At 43.9% G+C, this 21,603-nt stretch overlaps 1 protein-coding gene across 1 annotated transcript in view; it reads left to right on the forward strand.

The window, feature by feature from the left end:
* Positions 1 to 21,603, forward strand: part of Trpm8 (transient receptor potential cation channel subfamily M member 8) — a 69,606-nt gene that overhangs the window by 7,842 nt on the left and 40,161 nt on the right. The window contains exons 6-13 of the mRNA XM_027395990.1: positions 93 to 160; positions 5,208 to 5,405; positions 11,092 to 11,194; positions 12,599 to 12,717; positions 16,817 to 17,107; positions 18,587 to 18,682; positions 19,558 to 19,687; positions 20,092 to 20,237. Coding sequence (XP_027251791.1) covers positions 93 to 160; positions 5,208 to 5,405; positions 11,092 to 11,194; positions 12,599 to 12,717; positions 16,817 to 17,107; positions 18,587 to 18,682; positions 19,558 to 19,687; positions 20,092 to 20,237 — 1,151 coding nt within the window. The remainder of the gene's footprint in view (positions 1 to 92; positions 161 to 5,207; positions 5,406 to 11,091; positions 11,195 to 12,598; positions 12,718 to 16,816; positions 17,108 to 18,586; positions 18,683 to 19,557; positions 19,688 to 20,091; positions 20,238 to 21,603) is intronic.

Consider the following 21,603-nt stretch of genomic DNA (forward strand, 5'->3'; position numbering starts at 1 on the left):
AGACAGTCCTCCCATCTCCTGCTGCATCCCACTTCCTGCCACACCCAGTTCTCAAGGTGGAGTCCAAAACAGACTTTGTTCTTGTTTTACAGATTCCAACTATGGTGGTAAGATCCCCATCGTGTGTTTTGCTCAAGGAGGTGGAAGAGAGACTTTGAAGGTGAGTTCTGGCTTGGTTTTCTGAAAGGCAGGTCTACAGGCTTCCGCAATAGATGTAAACCGCCCCCACCCCCAGTCTTTTGGGTTTGCCTAATCTTTTAAAACTAAAGTTCTAGTTAGTGTATAAAATGGGTCTCATTGTGCCCCGTTCACACATGGTTATCCTTGTGCTTTCCTCATGTTCAGAACACAGTCCTCTCTCCCCTACTTCTGTAGTCTCTTTCCTTCCCCCTCACAGTCCCCCCTCCCTTCAAGGTGTGCTTGCATGTGTGTGCTTGCATGTGTGTGTGTGGGGGGGGGGTCTAGATTTTACATACAAGAGGAAATATGATATTTATCTTTTCTTATTCAACATTGTCTATTATTATCCACAGCTCCACCCATTTCTTTACAAATGATAAGGCTTCATTCTTTATGGCTCCATTGTGTATACATCCAGGACTTTATCCATCCATCCACTGGGTGGCTAGTCTGGTCGTATATCTTAGCTATCATGAACAGTAGTGTAGTGAACGTGCAGTGTTCACTAGTGTCTGCTGACTTAAATTATTTTGGGTGTATAATCACGAGTGGTACACTAAGTTATATAGTTGTCCTACATTTATTTATATTTTAGGTTCCTCTATGTATATTCCTATAGCGGTGTCACTAGTTTAAATTCCAACTCCAAGAATATAAAGATTACTTTCCTTGGTACCCTCACTAGTGTTTTGTTGGTTCATTTCTTGTTGCTGGTCAATCTGACAGTGGTGAGATGGACTCTCAAGGTATTTCTGATTTGTGTTTTCCTGAGGGCTAAGGATGTTAAACATATTTTCTTTAGGCCTTTTTTTGATCTCTCGAGGACCATCTGTTGAATTTAGTTGCTCATTTAGGGTTTTTGTTCTTAACTTTTTGAGTTTATAGGTTCTAGTAGCTATTAATATCAGTTATAAAGATAACAATGATTTCTCTCCCATTCTCTGAGCTGTCTCTTCACTCTGTTAACTGTTTCCTTTGCTATGGAGGAGTCTTTTTTTTTTAATTTCATGCAATTCCATTTCTCAATTCTTGCTTTTTCCTGATCCATTGGAATCCTCTCCATCAGGCATTTGCCTACATGGGTATCTTGCAGCATTCTGCCTATGTTCTTCTGCCTCAGTTTAAAGTTCCTGGTCATGTATTAAGCACTTTGTTACATTTTGTTTTGATTGTGGTACCAGGTGAGAAATAAACATCTCTCTAGTCCCCTTCTTCAACTTCAGAAGATAACTTTTCTGGGTATGCTTATTTTGGGCAGTTTCATTTCTTTTCCTTCCTTCCTTCCTTCCTTCCTTCCTTCCTTCCTTCCTTCCTTCCTTCCTTCCTTCCTCCCTCCCTCCCTCCCTCCCTTCCTTCCTTCCTTCCTTCCTTCTTTTTTTGTTCTTTCTTTTTTTTGTTTCTTTGTTTCTTTCTTTCTTAATTTCCAGGACTTGAAGTATGCCATTCCTGACTCGGGCTTCCTGCCAAGTGGTCTGACATCTATAACAGGATTGCCTTTGGGAGTTGGTATCTTTCCCTGCAGCTTTAGGTATTGCTTCTTTGTGGGCTTGGCATTTCAGCCGTAATTTGTTGTGGCAAGATTTTTCCTGGTAATGTGTATTTAGGGATTAAAATACTTCTTGTGTTTAGATGTTCCTTCCTTTCCCTAGTTGAATGTTTTTTGCTATAATTTCCCTGGATGGCTTTTCTGTTTTAAGTTTTCATTGTAGATCCTTCTTCTCCCTCACAGATACACAGATTTCATTTCTTTATGATGTCCAGAATTCTTGAAAAGCCATGTTCAAGAGCTTTCTTGACTTTGTCCTCTATATATCCTAAGTTCTTTCCTGAAGTATGTAGGAAATGTTTTCTGACCATGTGATGCTCCTCAGCTGAGAAAGTTAGGGAGATGCCTTCAGAATGGCAGAAGTAACTTCCCGAGATCCTGGACTCCCTGTGCAGGATCTCATACATAGGCGATGCTGCCAACATGGAGCTCCTGGATGACTTGCACATTGGCACTGAGCATTTTGGCAAAGCCTCCATTTCCCCATCCATATCATGGGTTCTGATGTTACTGATGCTATTGCGTATACCCAAATCAAGGCCTCTGGATCTTTAGAGATTGACATCTACGTGACTGCACTGTAGTTATTGTTTGGATACATTGCCTTCCAGAAGATTTTTGTTGTTGTTTGTTTTTAGTTTTTTTTTTGTTACAGGAATAAGATCTTATAAGAAATAATAATTATTTCTCTCTTAATTATTTCCATGCCCACCTCCCAGCTTTCCTGGTTTTAGTATAAAACTGGAGTTAGAATAAGCAGACCTACACACAGTTACCGTCTCTAGCCTAGTGACCCGAGCACACTGGAATTTCCAGTCCTTGCTGGCAAAAATTTCCTGGAATTGTAGAGGAACACTCATTGTCTGGTTGTTTGTTTGTTTGTTTATTTTGTTTTGTGTGTAAGTGTGTGGCTTTTAGTTTATTCATTCAACAGATATTTATGAGATATTATGAGAGCTGCTATTGATACTGCTGTTGAAAAAACAGCCATTCAGGAGTCTTTCAAAGAAAAATGTTCTAAAAGAAACTTCAGGGAACAAGTAAAATTGACCATTTTTTTTTCCAGCGTGAAATGATCACCACACAAATGGAATGTTGAAAAGCAGCCATATAAAGAGGAGTTAGAGAGAGGGATATGAAGCAGCTGCCCCACTTAGTGCTGCGCATTCTGTGGGTTCTCGTGCCTGCACTTTGCCCAGCTGTATGGGGTCTCCGTGTTAATCACCATCTACTGCAAAAATCGCTTCTTCGATAAGGGTTGACCAATGTGATAATTAGTGGTCAGTTTAATACTATGCATATTTACCAGAGTGACAGTCGTAGATCCTCCCCTAGGGCCTGGATGTCTCATCACAGATTCCTGACCCAGTGACAGTTATGAATGTGAGTTTCATCTTGTCTTTAGTAGGTCTTAACTCCAATCAGAAAGTGGTTGCTAACTCCCATGACATTCATGCTTCTGTTGTACCAGTGGGCATGTCTTGCCTGGCCAGTTGCTATTGTAACTCACAGAGTCCACAGCTGGGGAAGACTGATGACTACTTTTCTACTCTGATAGTGTGCACAGCACTTTCCTGCACTATGAATGCTACTCAGTAGAGATGAGGCTTCTGGGTCAGCATTAGCTTGATCTCTCCATGTTCTATAAGTCATGTGGGTGGTGTCTTTCACAAAAGGCTCTTACTATCAAGTACAATGCCCTGTATTGTTTACGGGGGGGGGGTGGTGCCTGTGGAACCTCACTGGCCAGCAACCCCCTAAAAGGTAACCCATTCCTGTTCCTGGACTTTTTATTTATTAGCCTGTGTGTCTTGTAGGGGCTTTGTTGTCCATTTATTGGTTGGATAGATAAACAGGGAACAATCTGGGAGAAGCTGAAGGAAGGGAGCGACCATAATCAAAATGTATTGTATGAAATTCTCCAAGAACCAATACATGAGAAAAAACAGAGGAGACAGAGTGGTGGCAGATTACAGAGGTGGAGAGAGACTGCAGAGAAGAGAGATGAGTTGGGAGATGGCTGCATGCCTACTCTTCTCTGAAACTTAAGATTTGGGGAGAAGATTTCTTCTGGAGTAGAGGGAAAGATGTCTCTTTTCCTGCTGCAACTTAATGGAGGGTATCTCTGCAGTATCAACTGGGAAGATCTGCACATCTCGTACCCTGCATCAGAAGAAGGGGCAGGAGAGCAGGAGGCTAACATTGAACTATGTTTCTTGGGCTCCTTAGCCCCACATCTTTTAGGTGCCATACAGCACTTGTAATTATATTCGCCTTGAGTGCATATTCTGAGGCATGTGAACGGACTCCCAGCCTGCTCCCTCGGACTCAATAGGTTGTGTCTTCTCTATGGAAGGTGTTCAGCCTCTAAAGATGGGGACTTACAGTTGTTTCTGTGCCAGTGTGTGGATTAATCCCTTGATCTTGAAGTCAGGTGATGAAAAGTCTGAGTTCCCTCTTCCACCTTCTGAAGTTCTTACAAAGAAAATGTTGGTGTGAGAGGTGTTTGTCCAGAAAGTAAGTCTGTTTCACCCTCTTGTGAGGGTGGGGAACAGAGGTGCCAATACATAGAACACAAGGCTAACTGCTTTTAAAGTATTTGCAAAGCACTGATAGCTTCTTTTAGATAAATTATCAGTACAGTTGTGTTGAATCAAATCTTCACAGTTGTCACTTAAGTTTTGGGAGTGAACAATTTTGTATACAAAGATATTTTCAAAGTACCTCTGTATGGGAGACAAACTATTACAGGTGTCCTTGTTGTGGATTTTTTTTTTTTAACTAGGCAAAGATGTGTTATGTTTGTTTATGCTGCATTTGTTTAACTATGTAAAGATATGTTGCATTTTCGTTAATTAAATAAAATTAACCTGGACTCAGAGAGATGTGGTTAGCAACTGATTGACAGGAAGAAGCAGCAAGAACTGTAGCATAGGTTTTTTTTTTTTCTTTCTTTCTTTCTTTTTTTTGGGGGGGGGCAATTGTGGAAGGAGCAAGACTTCCAGGGATGCCAGCTAAGAGAGAAAGTTAGCTGGTTGCTACTCAACTCTCTGAGCTCACAGGTTTTCACTCTAGCATTTGAATATCAAGTTTTATTAGGATGATAGAAATTTAGTTAAAGCTATCTTTAGCAGCAGCTACAGAGCCATTGTCTGGGGAACAGAATTCCCCCTAGGCCAAGGCCTGAGCAGCCAGCCACTAGTAGTTTAAAATGCAGCCACTGTGAGGAAAGTAAAACAGCATGTCCTTTTTGTGGAATTTGTCATTTTCTCAGGATGTTAAACAACTGGCTCACTTTTCCCGTTCATAAAGCCACTGCAGTTGTTCCATTTTGATTTGAAATAAAAGCCGCAGATGGGAAAGCAGTAAGGAGTATCACAGCATCTTGTGCACGCCCTTGATTTAGACCTTCGGTCCTGAGCTGGATTGTGTTGCTCACTGCAGCCCCTTCCACGTGTCCAACTCTTTATCCCTCTCACAGGCCATCAATACCTCCATCAAAAGTAAGATCCCCTGCGTGGTGGTGGAAGGCTCGGGGCAGATTGCCGACGTGATTGCCAGCCTGGTGGAGGTGGAGGACGTTCTAACCTCTTCCATGGTCAAAGAGAAGTTGGTGCGATTTTTACCACGCACTGTGTCCCGGCTGCCTGAAGAGGAGATTGAGAGTTGGATCAAATGGGTGAGTTTGGGGAGATGCTGGAGGCTGGCTATGGGGAAGGCAGGTTCCTGGGATGGGCAGATATCTCACATTCTGGATTCCACCAGCAATGGCGAGTGTTTGTTTTTTCTCTTTGACGTTGAGGCTGTTCTCTAGTTCATATCAGGTGTCTTGCTGGAAATTGACATTCAGATAAGTTACACGACTCCAGTTATCTGTTCTTAAAGAGATTTGGCACGGGGTTTAAGTTCAAGCCCTTTGCAAAGCTCGTCTTTCTCTTGTGCCAGCATACGAGCTTCCATGTTTGGTACGCATCACTGATAGAGAGGAAGGAAGTCCTTGGCAGTAATATTTGACAAATGCAGATGCTATCCAGAGTCTACATCTACTGAAGTCATCACCGTGGAAGAACTGCCATGATACGTCCTGACTATGCTGGCTTTGGAATCTCTCATCTTTCCTAGAAAAGTATAGGAACACTAGGCTTATGGTTGCTAGCCTTACGGAAACCTTTGGACACACTGGTGTTGTGCTGTGATTGCTGTTCACTTGTGACGATTCATTGTCCAGGCTGCTCAGCACATGAGGAAGCTTTCACTTATGTCAGGGCCTCATCCCCACCAGCTCATTCAGAAATGGCCATCTGTGTTTGGCTATTTTTAGGAGCACAAGCTGCCTCTTAATTTTTTCCCCTGAGGAAATAACAGGGTTATAGCACAAGGGTTATTTTCATCATGGAAAGTTGGGTTTAGTATAAAGGATAATAATGATAAGATTTTTAAAAACTAGATTGTCACAGCATGGGTGTTGGGTTCACATGGATCCCTGGAAATGTGACTCAGAGGGACCTCAAGAATGACTTTAGCCTTTCTTGGCTACAGGGTGGATCCAGATTCAAGGACTGAACCGATTTTCCTTCTCCCAGGGATGCTTTTATTTTTCTCCAATTTAAACCTTAGCAAGTTGATTTCCATATCCTTAAAACAACCTGAACAATTCCAAGTGCAATTTCTTGATTCAGGAGGTACTCCGAAGTTTTCTGGGGTTTCCCCTTAACCAAGTTTTGCATAGGCTTTTTATCCTTGGGAAACTCTCAGACAAGATTCGCACATGTAGGGCAACAAGGGAATCAAAAGGTATCTTCTAAACAAAGGATGGATTAGGGCTAGGTGCTAGCACTCTGGAGCCAAGCCAGGTGTAGCCCAGCGGGAATGCTGCCACACTAGATTGTAGTTCTAGCAGTATTTAGTATTTGTAGAGGCCCTGAAGATATCAAATGCAGCCAACTCAAGTCCTCAACATATAAAAGATCATTTTCTTTTTGCTTATATAGTACTTAATGTAAGCCTGGGCAGGCCAAATACTGACTGAGAGATGACACATGTTAGCCCAGCCTTCTGTGTTGCTGGGCACTCTTTACTAATTCCCACAGAGTGGGGCCTTAATGGCCTCCTTTAATTTTACCTGAGAGGGTGGTTAGCTCATAAGCCTGATGGAAAGGTAGAATACAAAGTGGTCCGAAAACAAGTAGGTTGGCTCTCTAGATGAAGCCCCATTGTCTAAAATTTGGAGCCTAGAAATATGGTTGTAATTTTGCCTCCACAGCTGAGAGACAGCACCTGTGCTGGGTCAGGCCTTAACCACTGATGGTTGTGTGATCTCCCTACTAAGATACTGCAGTTTTTAGATTTTTTACACTAAAAGGCAAAACTGGTGGCTTTGTGGGAAAGTTCTTGCAGGGATTTTTTTTTTCCCCATTATGTCTGAGTCTAGCACAAGAATCAGGCAAATGGGGATGAAGATTGAAATTTATGGAAGGTGAAGGCAAAGTTGAACAAGGAGGCTGGGAGGCATCCTTCCTTGTGCTGAGTCCCAGAGTGCACTGGTTGAGTTCACACATCACAGTCAGTATGTGACAAATGCTGGCCTCCTTACACCAGAGCATCACGTTCCCCAAGCAACAGATACCAGTGAAGATAACCATCAAAGATCCCACTAGGGAAGGTCCAACTCACTGTCTAACAGGAGGTAGTGAAGAGGTGGCCAGTGGCCAGGTGACTCATCCCTTGATATTATTTCCACGTGGAAATCCATAGGGAAGGGTGCTCACTCTCTGAAGTGAGAATATTGCATTCCTGGAGAGTTTAATTCTAACAGGTGAGGAGGCCACTCTTAGTCACAGGTGTGGCATACTTATCGCCTCTCTCTAGTTCCTGAGGTGGATAGAAATAATTCAGAGGTCAGTGCAAGAATACCCAGAAAGGAAGGAATAGAGAACTGTTAGTTTGTCTACCTAACACGGACCTGGGTCCATTCCAGTGGATTTCCTTTTTAAACCTTCTACAAGTTGACACTTGGCGTCTGGTTCATGTCACATCCCAAAACCAGAATGGCTCTAATGGTCCCTGTTGATTATTACGAGATGAGTGCGCTCAAAGATGATCGTAGTCCATAGGCTAAGATTTCTTTATTCAGATAAACACCAGCCCAAACGCAAGCCAGAGCGTGCCCACAGGTCGTAAGCTAGCGTGGCCAGATAGAAGGGGCCCCCACGTGTCTGCAGCACCTTAAGAACCCCCCACGCGTCATCCTGAACACCCCTTGACCATGCCCTAACGGGCATGGTTAAGCACACCTGTAGCCAGCCCTTAGGAGGCGTGGTTACGGTGTCTCCCTACAGCCCCTCCATTCTTTATGAGGGGTTTTGAGTTCTACTTCAAGACAACTATCAGAGGCAATTCATCTCAAGCTAAATGTCAGGCTAATTTTGCTGCCTTTGATTATATTATCATTTCTGTGATTCATATCTAATTCATATTCACATCTAATTAAATATATTTATTTCTAATCATGTCAACCAGAAGACATACATAAAATGGGAAATTACTCTGGCATTTTAGCTATGTATTTTAGCTATGGAGTTGTGAAATTGGCACAGATTTCCCAAAAGACCAAACTGGAGGGTAGGATTATTAATTAATAAATATGTAAATCAGTGAAATATATAAGCAGCCTTTCAGTGTAGCCTTGAGTTACCTCACTGGTCATGTGGATGGCTGATCACCAAAGCTAAACCCATTCTTCTTTCATCTCTCTGAGAAATCCCTCTCCTCCTGGGAGCTCACCTTCTCCCCCAACAGCCCCCTCACAGTGGTTCCACACAGCTACTCTGATGCCATCAAGATCTTGGCTTCCCAAAGTATCTGAATATTAACCACTCCATATACCATTCGCTTAAACATCTGAAGCTAGTTCATCTTCTGTTCATTAGGTTGATTCTTATTGTGTATATGCCATGCTACATTTGGTTTGGTCACGCCAAGAATTGTGTGTATGGGGGAGGGAGGAGGAGAACATGGGGGATCAGGAAGGTTGGGGGAAGAACAGAGAAAGACAGCAAGGAAAGAGATACCTTAATAGAGGGAGCCATTGTGGGCTTAACAAGAAATCTGGCACTAGGGAAATCTCCAGGGATCCACAAGGATGACCCCAATTAAGAATCTAAGCACTAGTAGAGAGGCTCCCTTAAATGTCCTTCCCCTATAATGAGATTGATGACTGCCTTAAATGCCATCCTAGAGCCTTCATCCAATAGCTGATGGAAGCAGAAACAGAGATTCACAGCTAAGCATTTAGCTGATCTCCTGGAATCCAGTTATAGAGAGGGAGGAGTGATGAGCAAAGGAGTCAAGACCATGCTGGGGAAACCCACCAAAACATCTGACCTGAGTAACTGGGAGCTCACAGACCCCAGACTGACTGCTGGGGAACCAGCATAAGACCGAACCAGGCCTCCTGAATGTGGGTGTCAATTGGGGGGCCTGGACAGTCTATAGGGCTTCTGGCAGTGGAGCCAGTATTTATCCCTAGGGCATGAATGGGCTTTGGGAGCCCATTCCCTATGAAGGGATACTCTCTCAGCCTAGATACACGGTAGAGGGCCTGGGTCCTGCCCCAATAATGTGACAGACTTTGATGATCCCCCATGGGAGGGCTCACCCTCCCTGAGGAGTGGATGGGGGGGTGGGATGGGGGTTGGTGGGGGAATGGGAGGGCTGCAGGGAGAGGGAACTGGGATTGGTATGTAAAATAAGATTTTTTTAATTTAAATAAAAATTTAAAAAATTGTGTGCTTGTCAGAAATCGTCTATGGCCTCATATAGGGAACATAAGTTAAAAATACTCTTGTGTGGAGTTATTATAAAAATCACTATATCATTTCAAATGGAAGCAGTTGTGTATAGTTACTGTTCCCATTGCTGTGAACAAATACCTGGCAAGGAATAACTTAAAAAGAAGGAAGGGTCTATTTTAGCTTATGGTTCTAGGGGCTACAGTCCATCATGGCAGGGAAAGCATAAAATAGTGGCAAGAGCATGAGACAGTTGGTCACATTGTCTTCTGTGGTCAAAATGAGAGAGAGAGAGAGAGAGAGAGAGAGAGAGAGAGAGAGAGAGAGAGAGAGAGAGAGAGAGAGAGAGGAACCCTTTGCAGCCAGGCTCAGGCCAGGAGGAGATAAGGTGTGTGGGAGGGAATACAGTCCTCAGAACCCTCTCTAGGTTTGTTGTTGTACTCTGTATCCATGTTTATTTTCTTTTCTTCCCGTTACATTACAAAACCAAAGATGTCTTACCTCCATGGAGTGGCCAACCTCACATGTGCTCCATAACCCTGGGCCCTACTTCTGCCTCTTTACCAATCACTGCTCTCTGAACTCATTTCCTCTGGCTTGAACGAAGCCTGCCTGTCTGGTGAAGAGTCTCTCTGCTGTGCTCATCTGTTCCTCTCCCTCCAAATCCTCATGGTTTGTGTTTTGTTGAAGCTCTGAATTCTCCTCCCCATCACCATCCCCAAGGAACAGAGGCCTTAAAAGTTCACCTCCTAAAAGCCAGGCCCAAGAACTTTCTCAGTCCACATCTTTCTACCTTCCTACAGCAAGGCCCCAAGACCCCTGGCTCTTGCCTAGTAGAGACTTAGAAGGTCCAGGTCTAAATATTGCTAGGGAAGTCACCAACATCTAAAACTGAAGCTAACCAAAGTTGGCCTGATCTTCCTGTAAAGGAGAAGTTCTTCCAGGTAGAAGTTTATCCTTGCTAGTACCGGGAGCCTGGAAATCAGATACTTTTTCAAAGAGTCTGTTTCAAATTTAAACACTACAGAAAACCCACAAATGATAATATATTTGTCTCTCAAAAAGGACAATGTAAGTTATTGATCTCGGTAGCACCAAGTTCTCCTGCTTCTTGTTCATCATTAAACTATTCCTTCCTCCTGTTTCAGGCTTTATGACCAACCACACTTAGAAGGTTTCCACAGTCTTTTGTTGCTTGATACTCATTCATTTACTTACCAGACAATTGGTATCTTTAATGTGTCAGGATTTCTCTCTCTCTCTCTCTCTCTCTCTCTCTCTCTCTCTCTCTCTCTCTCACACACACACACACACACACACACAGAGAGAGAGAGAGAGAGAGAGAGAGAGAGAGAGAGAGAGAGATTTCAGAGTAGTATAAGGGAGGCCTATTGGGAAGAGGAACAGGATTAGAGGGAATAAGAGAGGGTAATGAGGTTTAGGACCAAAGTATATTGTGTATATATATGTATGTATGTATGGAATTGTGAAGGAATAGTTACATTAAAAAAGAAGTTCATATTCACCATGCTCAAGATCAGTTGGTTGACAATATTCTCCCTGACATTTTACCAGCTCAAAGAAATTCTTGAGTGTTCCCACCTACTCACAGTTATTAAGATGGAAGAGGCTGGAGATGAAATTGTGAGCAATGCCATTTCCTATGCGCTGTACAAAGGTGAGTGGACTCAGTTCCCTGAGAGTACATCCTTGGAGGATAAAATGACTGCTGTATATGGTGAATTCCCTTAGATGGGTGTATTTCACAGAATAAGAAGTTTTAGGTCATTAAAAGGCTGGTCAAGTGTAACCAAAGTAATCTGTAAACAGTTGTTTCTAGCAGTGGTTTAAAGAACGTTTGGAGTGTCAGACCTCTTTTAAAATGTTGTAAGACTTTGTTCCTCCAGGAGTGTGTACACACATACTTTACATGCATACAAGCACATGTGAAATACCCCCCCCCACACACACACAGACACACATACACATACACAAATAACTTAGCATTCAACTTCAGGGGTTCAGGCATCTCCTGAAGCTTATGACTGATCTCTAGGAAGAACAATTCTCTGTATTTTTTTTTTTGGCTTTCCAAGATAGGGTTTCTCTGTGGCTTTGGAGGCTGTCCTGCTCTCCTGGAACTAGCTCTTGTAGACCAGGCTGGTCTCTGGCTCACAGAGATCCACCTGCCTCTGCCTCCTGAGTGCTGGGATTAATGGCATGCGCCACCACCACCCGGCTTTCTCTGTAGACTTTTGATGTCTTAGGATTCCATCAAAGTGAGTGGGACATGATGGTGCATGTCTTTAATCCCACCACCTGGAAGGCAGAGGCAGGTGGATCTCTGTGAGTTTGAGACCAGCCTGGTCTATATAGGATCTTAGGTCTGGCTTCCAGGAAAGACAGAGCTACTTAGTGAGACCATGTCTCAAAAAAGAATTCCACCAAAGTGGAATTACCTGTAGTAACTAGCAAAGCCTTGCCTTCTGGATTGAAATACCTAACCAATAAACGCAAAGTATATAGAGGCGATAGATAGATAGATAGATAGATAGATAGATAGATAGATAGATAGATGAGAAGAAAAAGAGGTGAGAGAGAAGGGGAAAGAAAGATACTGGGTTGGAAGTTGGGCCTCTAAGACCTGTCTCCCCTTGATCCACTTCCTTAAACTAAGCCATGACTCCTAAAGGTTCCACAGCCTCTCAGAACAGTGCCAGGACCTAGAAACAAAGTATCCAAGCACAGGAGCCTATGGGGAACATTTTACACTCAAATCATAACAAATACATTGTTACAATATGGCTAATTATTTTATAGATTTATATATAGGGTAAGTCAGACACAACTTTGGAATATAATACTTATGGAGCCTCAATCTATGAAGAAATATCAATACATCCTAGTTACACTATATTCATATGTAACAGGAGGATATTATGATCTGGGTTGATCAGGATATATGCAATGCAGATAAAAAATGAGTGACAATAGAGGGAGATGACAGTTTCCTGTGATTCCAAGAGGCTTGCTTTGACGAGTGGCTCTGTTGCTCTATGGCTTTCTTCCTGCCCACCTCCAGCCTTCAGCACTAACGAACAAGACAAGGACAATTGGAATGGGCAACTGAAGCTTCTGCTGGAGTGGAACCAGTTGGACCTTGCCAGTGATGAGATCTTCACCAACGACCGCCGATGGGAGGTAGCAGAAGCCTCTGGGGTTATTCCTGGGTTAGCATGGACAATGGTCTCAGCAGTAGATGGTGTGCATCCAACAAGGTCATCCGTCTAGAATATTGTCAATGTCTGTTTTGTTCTAGCGTATGAGTTCTAGCGTCCAGCCTCCATTTCCTCCATTTCCTCCATTGTAGGACGGGATAATGATGTTAACTTAGTAGGTTTCTTGCAAACAGATAATAGAGCCAAAGACTCTCATGTAAACTGTCCTAAATGCATAATCCTGTTGCCAGGAGACAAGAGAAGATAATCTGGTGTTGAGCCCCAAGTCTGCACGTGAGTGGATGGGTAGAGGTATGGGTTCTAGAGATAAGGGATTATTCATCTGGCTTGACTAAAAAGATCAAGACAACAGCATTCTTTGGCCACCTCCCCACCCAGTCAAATTCTGGGAAGAGATTTGTCAGTGGTGGGGGGTATGAGGGGAAGATGGAATAACTTAGCTGAAGACACCCACCAGTGCCTTAGAGTGAGGTATCAGGGACTGCCTGAGCCAAATGAATGCCTCCAATATGAAAGTAGCATAGAAAAATTATAGTCATAATTTATAATTTTCCAGAAGATTGCTCTCCTATATTTTCAGTTAGATAAATGCTTTAAGGCCCTCTTTATGGGAGACTACTTGCTTGCGTCTAAAGTTCAATCAGCCTTGGAGGCTCTGTTCAGAAGCAACAATAAGCTGTCAAACAGATTTACAAGCGTGCATCTTGGCGTTCAGCTAGTCTCAGTGAATTGAAGTCATTATGGGCAGTGAGGTTACATTTGGTTTTACATGTGTGTGAATGGATTTGAAGGCTTACATAACTCAACTTCCGCCTTCAGCAGACAGCTTCAGAAAACACTCCCATACATACCACTGTACCATCAAAGACCAAGATTTGATTTACATTAGCATATGATCAATTTTAATGAGAGTAGTGAAAATAGTAATGGCTCATGAATTTTTGAGTTATTCATCCCTTTAGCAAACATTGTCTAGTGTTTGGTCTTTGCACCATAATGAACCCTCTGATACACCACAAGGCTTTAGTTAATGGAGGGCAAGTAGAACCGTAAGTGCATTAATTAATTGATTTATAAATGAATCCCTCTGTGTACATTGCTGTATTTAAATAAGGTCAGATGGTAAATAAACAAACTCAGACATATATTAGCCTTATACATTTAATTTTATTAGCTCAGCTGAAGGTAGTTAGGATGAAGGACATAGCGGTTAAGACTTTTAGTGCTGGAGTAGCTGTCTATGCGTCTATGTGTCGTTATGCAAGGGTCTCAACTACGCACTGGGTCAGCTCCCTTTTACAGTGCCGTGCTGGGGCCAATTCATACTGGCTTGCAAAAACTAGCTGCTAAACTTTCCGGAGATTTTGGGGGGTTTGGTTGTTGAATACAGTCATTATTAAAAATCAATTTATGTAGCTGTATAATTTGAATAAATGTTATGAAAACCAAAGGTAAGAAATAATCAAAGTGAATGACTTTGTGGACTGTGGAGATAGCTCAGTGGGTTAGAACATTCATTCTGCAAGCGTAAAGCTCTGAGTTCAAATTACCAGCTTTCACATAAAAATCTGGGCATGCCTCTGTGTGTGTGTGTGTGTGTGTGTGTGTGTGTGTGTGTGTGTGTGTGTGTGTAATGTCAGCATTGAGGGATGGAGACTGGTGTGTAATGTCAGCATTGAGGGATGGAGACTGGTAGATCCTAAGAGCTCTCTGGCTAGACAAGCTAGCTGAAGAGACAAGCTTCATGTTCAGGAAGAGGTCCAGCCTCCGGATAACAAGGAGGCAAGTGATAGAGGAAGACATATGATGTCTTGCTCTGATCTTTGCATGAGCACAAACAGGGGCACACACCTGTGCATGCACACACATGTACCACACGCCTGCAATGCTCCTCACCAGGACTCTCTAGTTATTTTGCTGCACTTAGGAATTGTGTCCGGGTTACTTCTGTTGCTACCGCCCACTGTCACATAGTGGTGTGATCCTCCATCTAGTTCCAGTTCTACATTCAGCAATATCACAGTAGGAGCTGAAAATACGCTATGGCAGGGGTATGTGCATCATTGGGAGCAGCAGATTCTACATCGGGGTCTGTGTTTCTCTCAGACAGCTATTGTTAAACATCTGTCAGGCTCGCCCCAAAACAAAGGGAATTGCCATAGTACCTTCTATATAGTATAGTTGTGTTGTTACACTGATGAAATTAAACAGTATTTCTAAAGGACTGGTTCTTTCTAATATCTATACTAGCATCTGCTTAAAAGTACATTTTAAAATGACATCACACAGCCCTTCACTGTGCACACGGTACTTTCCTGGCCACTCACATCAACTCCCAGCAGAGATGATCTCATTTTGTTGACAAATGAGTCAGAGCACCATGGATGTTATAGGATGGGAGTTCCCGGCGATGTCTGCGGGCAGCTCTGAACTCTGATCTCTGAAAGAACGTGACCTGGGTTGTCCCATTTCGTCTTTACCAAGCAGAACAAAACAAATTGAGGCTCAGAGACAAACATCTTGTTCTGACTCATGGAACTAGACAGTGGTGGGACCAAGGTTTGGAAACAGATATGTGTCTGTCTACAAAACCTTTCCTTTCCCATATGCAAGTGGTTTTCAGTGTGGTCCTAGGACTAGTGATGGTATAGCCCAGAAACTCATTAGACTGCTGGATTATTTCTAACTCATGCTTGCTGTGTTAGAAACAAGGTTGACTACCAGCAGTCTGCCTCAGTGAGTCTCCATGTTTGAGAACCATTGCCCCATGCTGTCCAGTGTGGGACCAATGGGAAGGCGCACACAAACTTGGAATGACATGCAAGATAGGGGTGTGGTGGACACCTGCTTCGAGGATAGTGGAGATGGCACACTCCCCAGATGAGCTCTGCCCTGCTGATCTCAGAGATCTAAAGAGTGGGGACTCAAGGAACCTTTAACGATTTCCCCTAGGCAGAATGTGAGTCCATGAAAACAACATCAGGCAGACATAAAAACCACCAATGCTGCCATTAAAATGAGGACCAGAAAAGGAACTGAGAGTGAAGGAGGCTGCCATCAGGGTGAAATCAGAGTTAATGGTCACCAGGGGCCTGGGTTCCTGGGAATAGATGCCAAGGCTTCTGCTGGAGGTTTCTGTGTTGTTAGACTTTGTACCTTCCACTTCTAATATGATCTCGATGGCCCTTTGTATCTGTGAGTGTTGGCAATGAAACTAACTCATAATAAATATCATATAATAACAGTATGCAGTAATGTGTATCATATAATATACCTAAAAGCTGACACAGTGTGCACCTACAGTATTGTGGCTGAAGCGAGCATTGATCTTTCTTTAGACTCTTAGGACGGCTAGGCATCATGGCTCCTGCCTGTCATCTCAGCATTTGGGAGGCTGATGCAAGAGGATTGCTATGAATCCAAAGCCAGCATGGATTATGTAGTGAGTTTCAGGCCATCCTAGGATGCCAAGTTAAGAATCTGTCTAAAGATAAATAAGGAAAAAATGGATTCTTGGAAAAACTCTGTAAGATAATTTTTACCAGGAGCTCAGAAAGAGTTGACACAGGGACCGGTGACTCACTGCTGTGTTACATCCCAGACAGTTACTAGACAGTATGTGGCTTGTTGGGTTCTATTTTGACAATTGCATTTGAGAACTTTGCACTGTAGGGAAGGTCAGAGTTCACCTAGGGAGGGCAGGCAGCAGATGCCACAGTGTGGACAGGCAACACTGGCAGCTGGCTCACAGTCAGTGTCTACTGCAGACTCCTGCTGTTGGCTTCTGCTTCCTGATGGCTCTTTAAGCTAAGTGACAGCATCAGCTTCTGGCCCACGCCATGCTTAAGTGGGCACGCTGTCTCCACACAGCAAGAACTGAGGTCACATTCAAAGGGTCCACCTTGCTGTTCTCCCACCTAGACACTGAAAAGATGAATTTTATTGTCAAAGCAGGATGTAGAGAGAAGCTGGAGACACCAGGACTCTGTGGTGGGAATATAGAAACTCCTGTGTTTTCTTCATTGGTCTTATGGTATGCGCTCTCTCTTCTTTCCCCTTAGTCTGCTGACCTCCAGGAGGTCATGTTCACGGCCCTCATAAAGGACAGGCCCAAGTTTGTCCGCCTCTTTCTGGAGAATGGCCTGAACCTGCAGAAGTTTCTCACCAACGACGTCCTCACGGAGCTGTTCTCTACACACTTCAGCACCCTGGTGTACCGGAACCTACAGATCGCCAAGAACTCCTACAACGACGCACTCCTCACCTTTGTCTGGAAGCTTGTGGCAAACTTCCGTAGAAGCTTCTGGAAGGAAGACAGAAGCAGCAGGGAGGACTTGGATGTGGAACTTCATGTACGTAGCGGCATTGGAGCTGTCTGTCTGAATTCAGTTCTCTGCTTCCATATTTCTATTCCCAGAATTCAATTCTCTGCCTCCATCTTTCCTGCTCTCTTCCTGATTTCCATAAAGCAGTTAGAAGGGTGAAATGCTTTTTCTCTACCATCTTTCCTAAAGAATAAAGTCACTGGCAAGTTTTCTGATGTCTCGCTCTAGCCCCTGGTTTTGTTCAGTTACATAATTTCTAGGTCACAAGACATGTGTGACATACTTTCTAAGGCTATTTGATGGGGAGCAGGGACAAATAGATGGCTTCCTGCTCCTGTTTCAGCCTGCTTACAAAAATAGCTCACTGCTGCCCAGGTGAAAGAATGAAGGGCTGCCAGGAATTCTGAGAACAAATGGAGTGGTGGATATTTCCCCTAGAGCAGAAGTGAATGCCCTGGGATTCCTTTTTGAGTGTGCGCAGGCCCAGTTCCACTCAACAGTATCATCAATTATTACCAGCATTTGCTCTGATCAGAGTCCAGTGCTAGTGAGTGCTCCAATTGCCCTTCATCTGAAGGAGACAATTCAGGGCCATAGGAAGTGAGCTTCTGGCAACACAGCCATGGCTGCCTGCTTGGTCTCTTTCTTTTCTGACTTTATTTCCTCACTCTCTAAATAAGACACTTGGCTCAAATTCTTATCTCAGGATTGCTTCTGGGGAAACCCAAACTAGAAGTGTGTGTGTGTGTGTGTGTGTGTGTGTGTGTGTGTGTGTGTGTGTGTGTGTGAGAGAGAGAGAGAGAGAGAGAGAGAGAGAGAGAGAGAGAGAGAGAGGAGAGAAGATGAGCTCAGTGTGTGGTTGAATTAAAGTGTAGATATTCTGTTTGACATTATTTACGTTAAAATTTTTTAAACATGGCACATATCTGAGCCTCATACATGCAGTTTACAGTTTAGTCAACCAACAGGGGTGCTGAAGGGGGACACACACAGCCACTTTCCATCTGAAAATATTTCTGGGAAGATATAGAATCTTAAATATGAGCTAGACCTCCAATCTTTGAGTAACCGTCCGAAGAAATAAGCACATTTTTTTTCCGTGGTGACAATTGGATGTAAGCCTTGGGAAAGTTAGATTTAGTCTGACCACTTTTCCCCCCTCTAGCTGAGAAACTGATTCTGTAGAATGGAGAAGAATTGCTTTCTCCATGGAGCATCACAAGTCATTTAGTCTTTAAATTGCTCTCTGGGTTTTTTCCTGCTTTATACTTTCTCATACAGCTGTACTTTGTCTTTTGCGCTAGATGAAAGATTTTGTGTCAATCACACCACCTGCTGAGCTGCAGTGAACAATGCTGCTAAAACAGACTCAGCCCCACACCCCACGGTCTCCAAACAGAGGGCCTGTTTCTCGTGCTTTCTGACTGTCCCATTTCATTGTTGGAATAGTGTACCTAAAGTGGGTTACATTTGCGTGTGGTGACCCGATGTTCTGACCCCTCTCAGGATGCATCTCTCACCACCCGGCACCCCCTGCAAGCTCTCTTCATCTGGGCCATCCTTCAGAACAAGAAGGAACTCTCCAAGGTCATTTGGGAGCAGGTAAATGTCCAGGCCCGCACTGAATTGGTGCCAAAGACATGCTGTGTTAGAAGAGTCTGGTTTAACCTACACTCTTTTGCCTAGTTTAGAATTTGGGGCATCTGATGCACAGGACCATGGCTGTGCCTGTTTGCATGTCCTTGGAGGTGTGCCTCGGATGGGTGGTTCCCCAGAAAGGAATAAGGAGGGGGTCCTCCAGGACACCCCTGCTCCCCAGGTGCCTGTCCATAATTTTTCCCAAGTGTAAGATGCTTTGAAATTTAATTTAAATTAATTTCTAAGCCCTTACCTCACATGCACAAGGCCTTAGGTTTGATCCCCAGCACTAAGTAATAATAATATTAAAATAAAGCAATAGTCTCTAGCTTTATTCCATTATGAAACAAGAACGAGGCCTATAAAAATTCTGCTTTGGAGTGTTTATTGCGAATTTTCTTTGTGGTTTGGTACATCACTCTTTCTATTAATATGGACACCAGTGCTTCCGTCTCCACTTCAATCCTTGACTGCTGAATTTAGACAGCCTTCAGTTACACGGTTCAGTCTTCAAAGTTCTCATCCCCCTTCCTGTTACAGTACAATAACATTGATCTAATGGGTCAGCCAGGCCTCTTGCCTTCAGAGGCTTAATGTCTCCCACTATTTATCCAGGGTTTTTTTTTTTTTTTAATATGCTGATTCCACCTACAAGACCATGAGTAGCTTGCTGAGGTCCAAGTCTGTTCCAAGCTCATTACAGACCTGACTTTGAATGGCACTAAGTGGTTGACTTTGCCATTTCCTGCTTGTCTATACTTTTCAAAAGTTACTGTTGATGTTACTGCTTTCAGAGATTATGAATTAACCAACATTTCCCCATTCCTGCCTCCCAAAAGACCAAAGGTTGTACTCTGGCAGCCTTGGGGGCCAGCAAGCTTCTGAAGACTCTGGCTAAAGTCAAGAATGACATCAACGCTGCTGGGGAATCAGAGGAACTGGCCAATGAGTATGAGACCAGAGCGGTGGGTGAGTGTTCCATAGTGCTTGCCAAGATATGGCACTCAGAAGGCTTGGGAGGGAAACGGAAGGGGAGGGGCTGCTTTAGGTAAGGAGGGGTAGAGGATCCCAAGTCCCTCCCAGAGAGAAAGGTCCATACAGAATTGCATCAGAGAGTGGGGTCCCTAGGTGTTGGAGGCAGCTCAGTTCCATAAGCATGTGTCAATGCCCTCTTCATTAAAGTGCCCTGCCGACTATGTTGTGTCTAAAGAAAGCATCATCTATGTAGCAAGGAACACATTTGGTCAGCTCTCTCTATGCCTTCTATATGCCTGGATCCTTACGCCCCATCTGTTCAGGTTTTCACGGGGGATAGGCAGGCCAGGTTCCATGTCTACCAGCTGAGCCCAGCCCTCCCCTCCATGACAATGCAGAGCTGTTCACTGAGTGTTACAGCAACGATGAAGACTTGGCAGAGCAGCTGCTGGTCTACTCCTGTGAAGCCTGGGGCGGGAGCAACTGCCTGGAGCTGGCGGTGGAGGCTACAGACCAGCATTTCATTGCTCAGCCCGGGGTCCAGGTAAGCAAAAGCCAAGCCCTGAGGAATGTACCCAGGGGTGGGCCTGGCATCAGATGCTACCAGTGGTGTTAAGAAAATGACATTAAAAGTCCACTTTTCTCATCCCGTGTAAAAACCATTGAGGGCATGGTGCCACGTGTACTTTTGTGAAAAGCCTCATCTCAAGAGATGGTACAGAAGAGCACCAGTCAACTTCCACCACTAGAGCCCAATGCCTGAGGTAATCACCTTAGAAAGAGAGAGGTTTATCTGGGCTCGCAGTGCTTGGAGGTTTTAGTTCATGGTGGGTTGTGCCTATTGCTTCTGGGCACATGATGAGGCAGGGCAATATGGCCAGAGCATGTGTCAGAGGTAGACAACCGCCTCATGACGGCTAGGAAGCAAAGAGGTGGTAGGGGAGGAACCAAAGTCCCTTTGAGGGTGTGGCCCCCAATGGCCTTCCCCTGGGTCCCATCCTTTTAAAGACTGTGCCACCTACCCAAGTGTCACACTGGAAACTATGCTGTTAGGGATGGGCCTTTGGAAAATATCTAAGACCCAAATCACAATGAGATGCCTAGCTTTAATTGTCAACTTGACATACTGTAGAATCATCCAGAAAGAGTCTTGTGAAACATTGTCTAGATGAGGATGGGCCAGTATCTCTCTCTCTCTGTGTGTGTGTGTGGGGGAGGCGTTGCCTTGCTTGTTTGCTTGCTTGCTTGATTGTCTTGATCGATGTGGGAAAGCCCAGCCCACTATGAGTGGTACTGTTGCCTAGTTTTGGATCCTGGGCTGTGGAAGAATAGAGAAAGCTTGCTGAATGTTAAGCACACATTAATTTCTCTCTGCTTTTGATTGTGGGTGTGATTGTGCCTTAGGTTCCTCTCTTAACTTCCCCAAAATGATGGACTATAATGTGGGACTGTAAGCTAAAATACACCCTGTCTCCCCAAAGGTGCTTTATCTCTGGGTATTTTTACCACAGTAACAGAAATGAAAGTAAGACTCATGGCAAGGAGGAAGAATTCTTTGGGCTTCCACAAAGCAAGTAGTATGACATTATAACGAGGAGCTGTCTCTGGGTCCCCCTGCCTGGTCTCAGTTCACTAATGCAGATGTGAGATGATTGATGCCAGTTTTTATCTGTGAAATGGGCACAGTTGTGTATATTAGGTATTTTTCTGTGACAAAATACATGACAGGGGCAACTTAAACAAGTACAGACACATTTGGGCTGGCAGTCTGAACCCAATGCAGCAGGGTTCCCGGTGCTGACACTTCACTCCTGGTGGATTAGAAAGCAAAGGATGGGACTAGAAACTGGCTTAGGCTATAACTCTACAAGGTGCACCTCAGTGACCCACCTCTACCAGCCAGACCCCAG

The sequence above is a fragment of the Cricetulus griseus genome, chromosome 2 (genome assembly GCF_003668045.3).
Source record: "Cricetulus griseus strain 17A/GY chromosome 2, alternate assembly CriGri-PICRH-1.0, whole genome shotgun sequence".
Classification (NCBI taxonomy): Eukaryota; Metazoa; Chordata; class Mammalia; order Rodentia; family Cricetidae; genus Cricetulus; species Cricetulus griseus.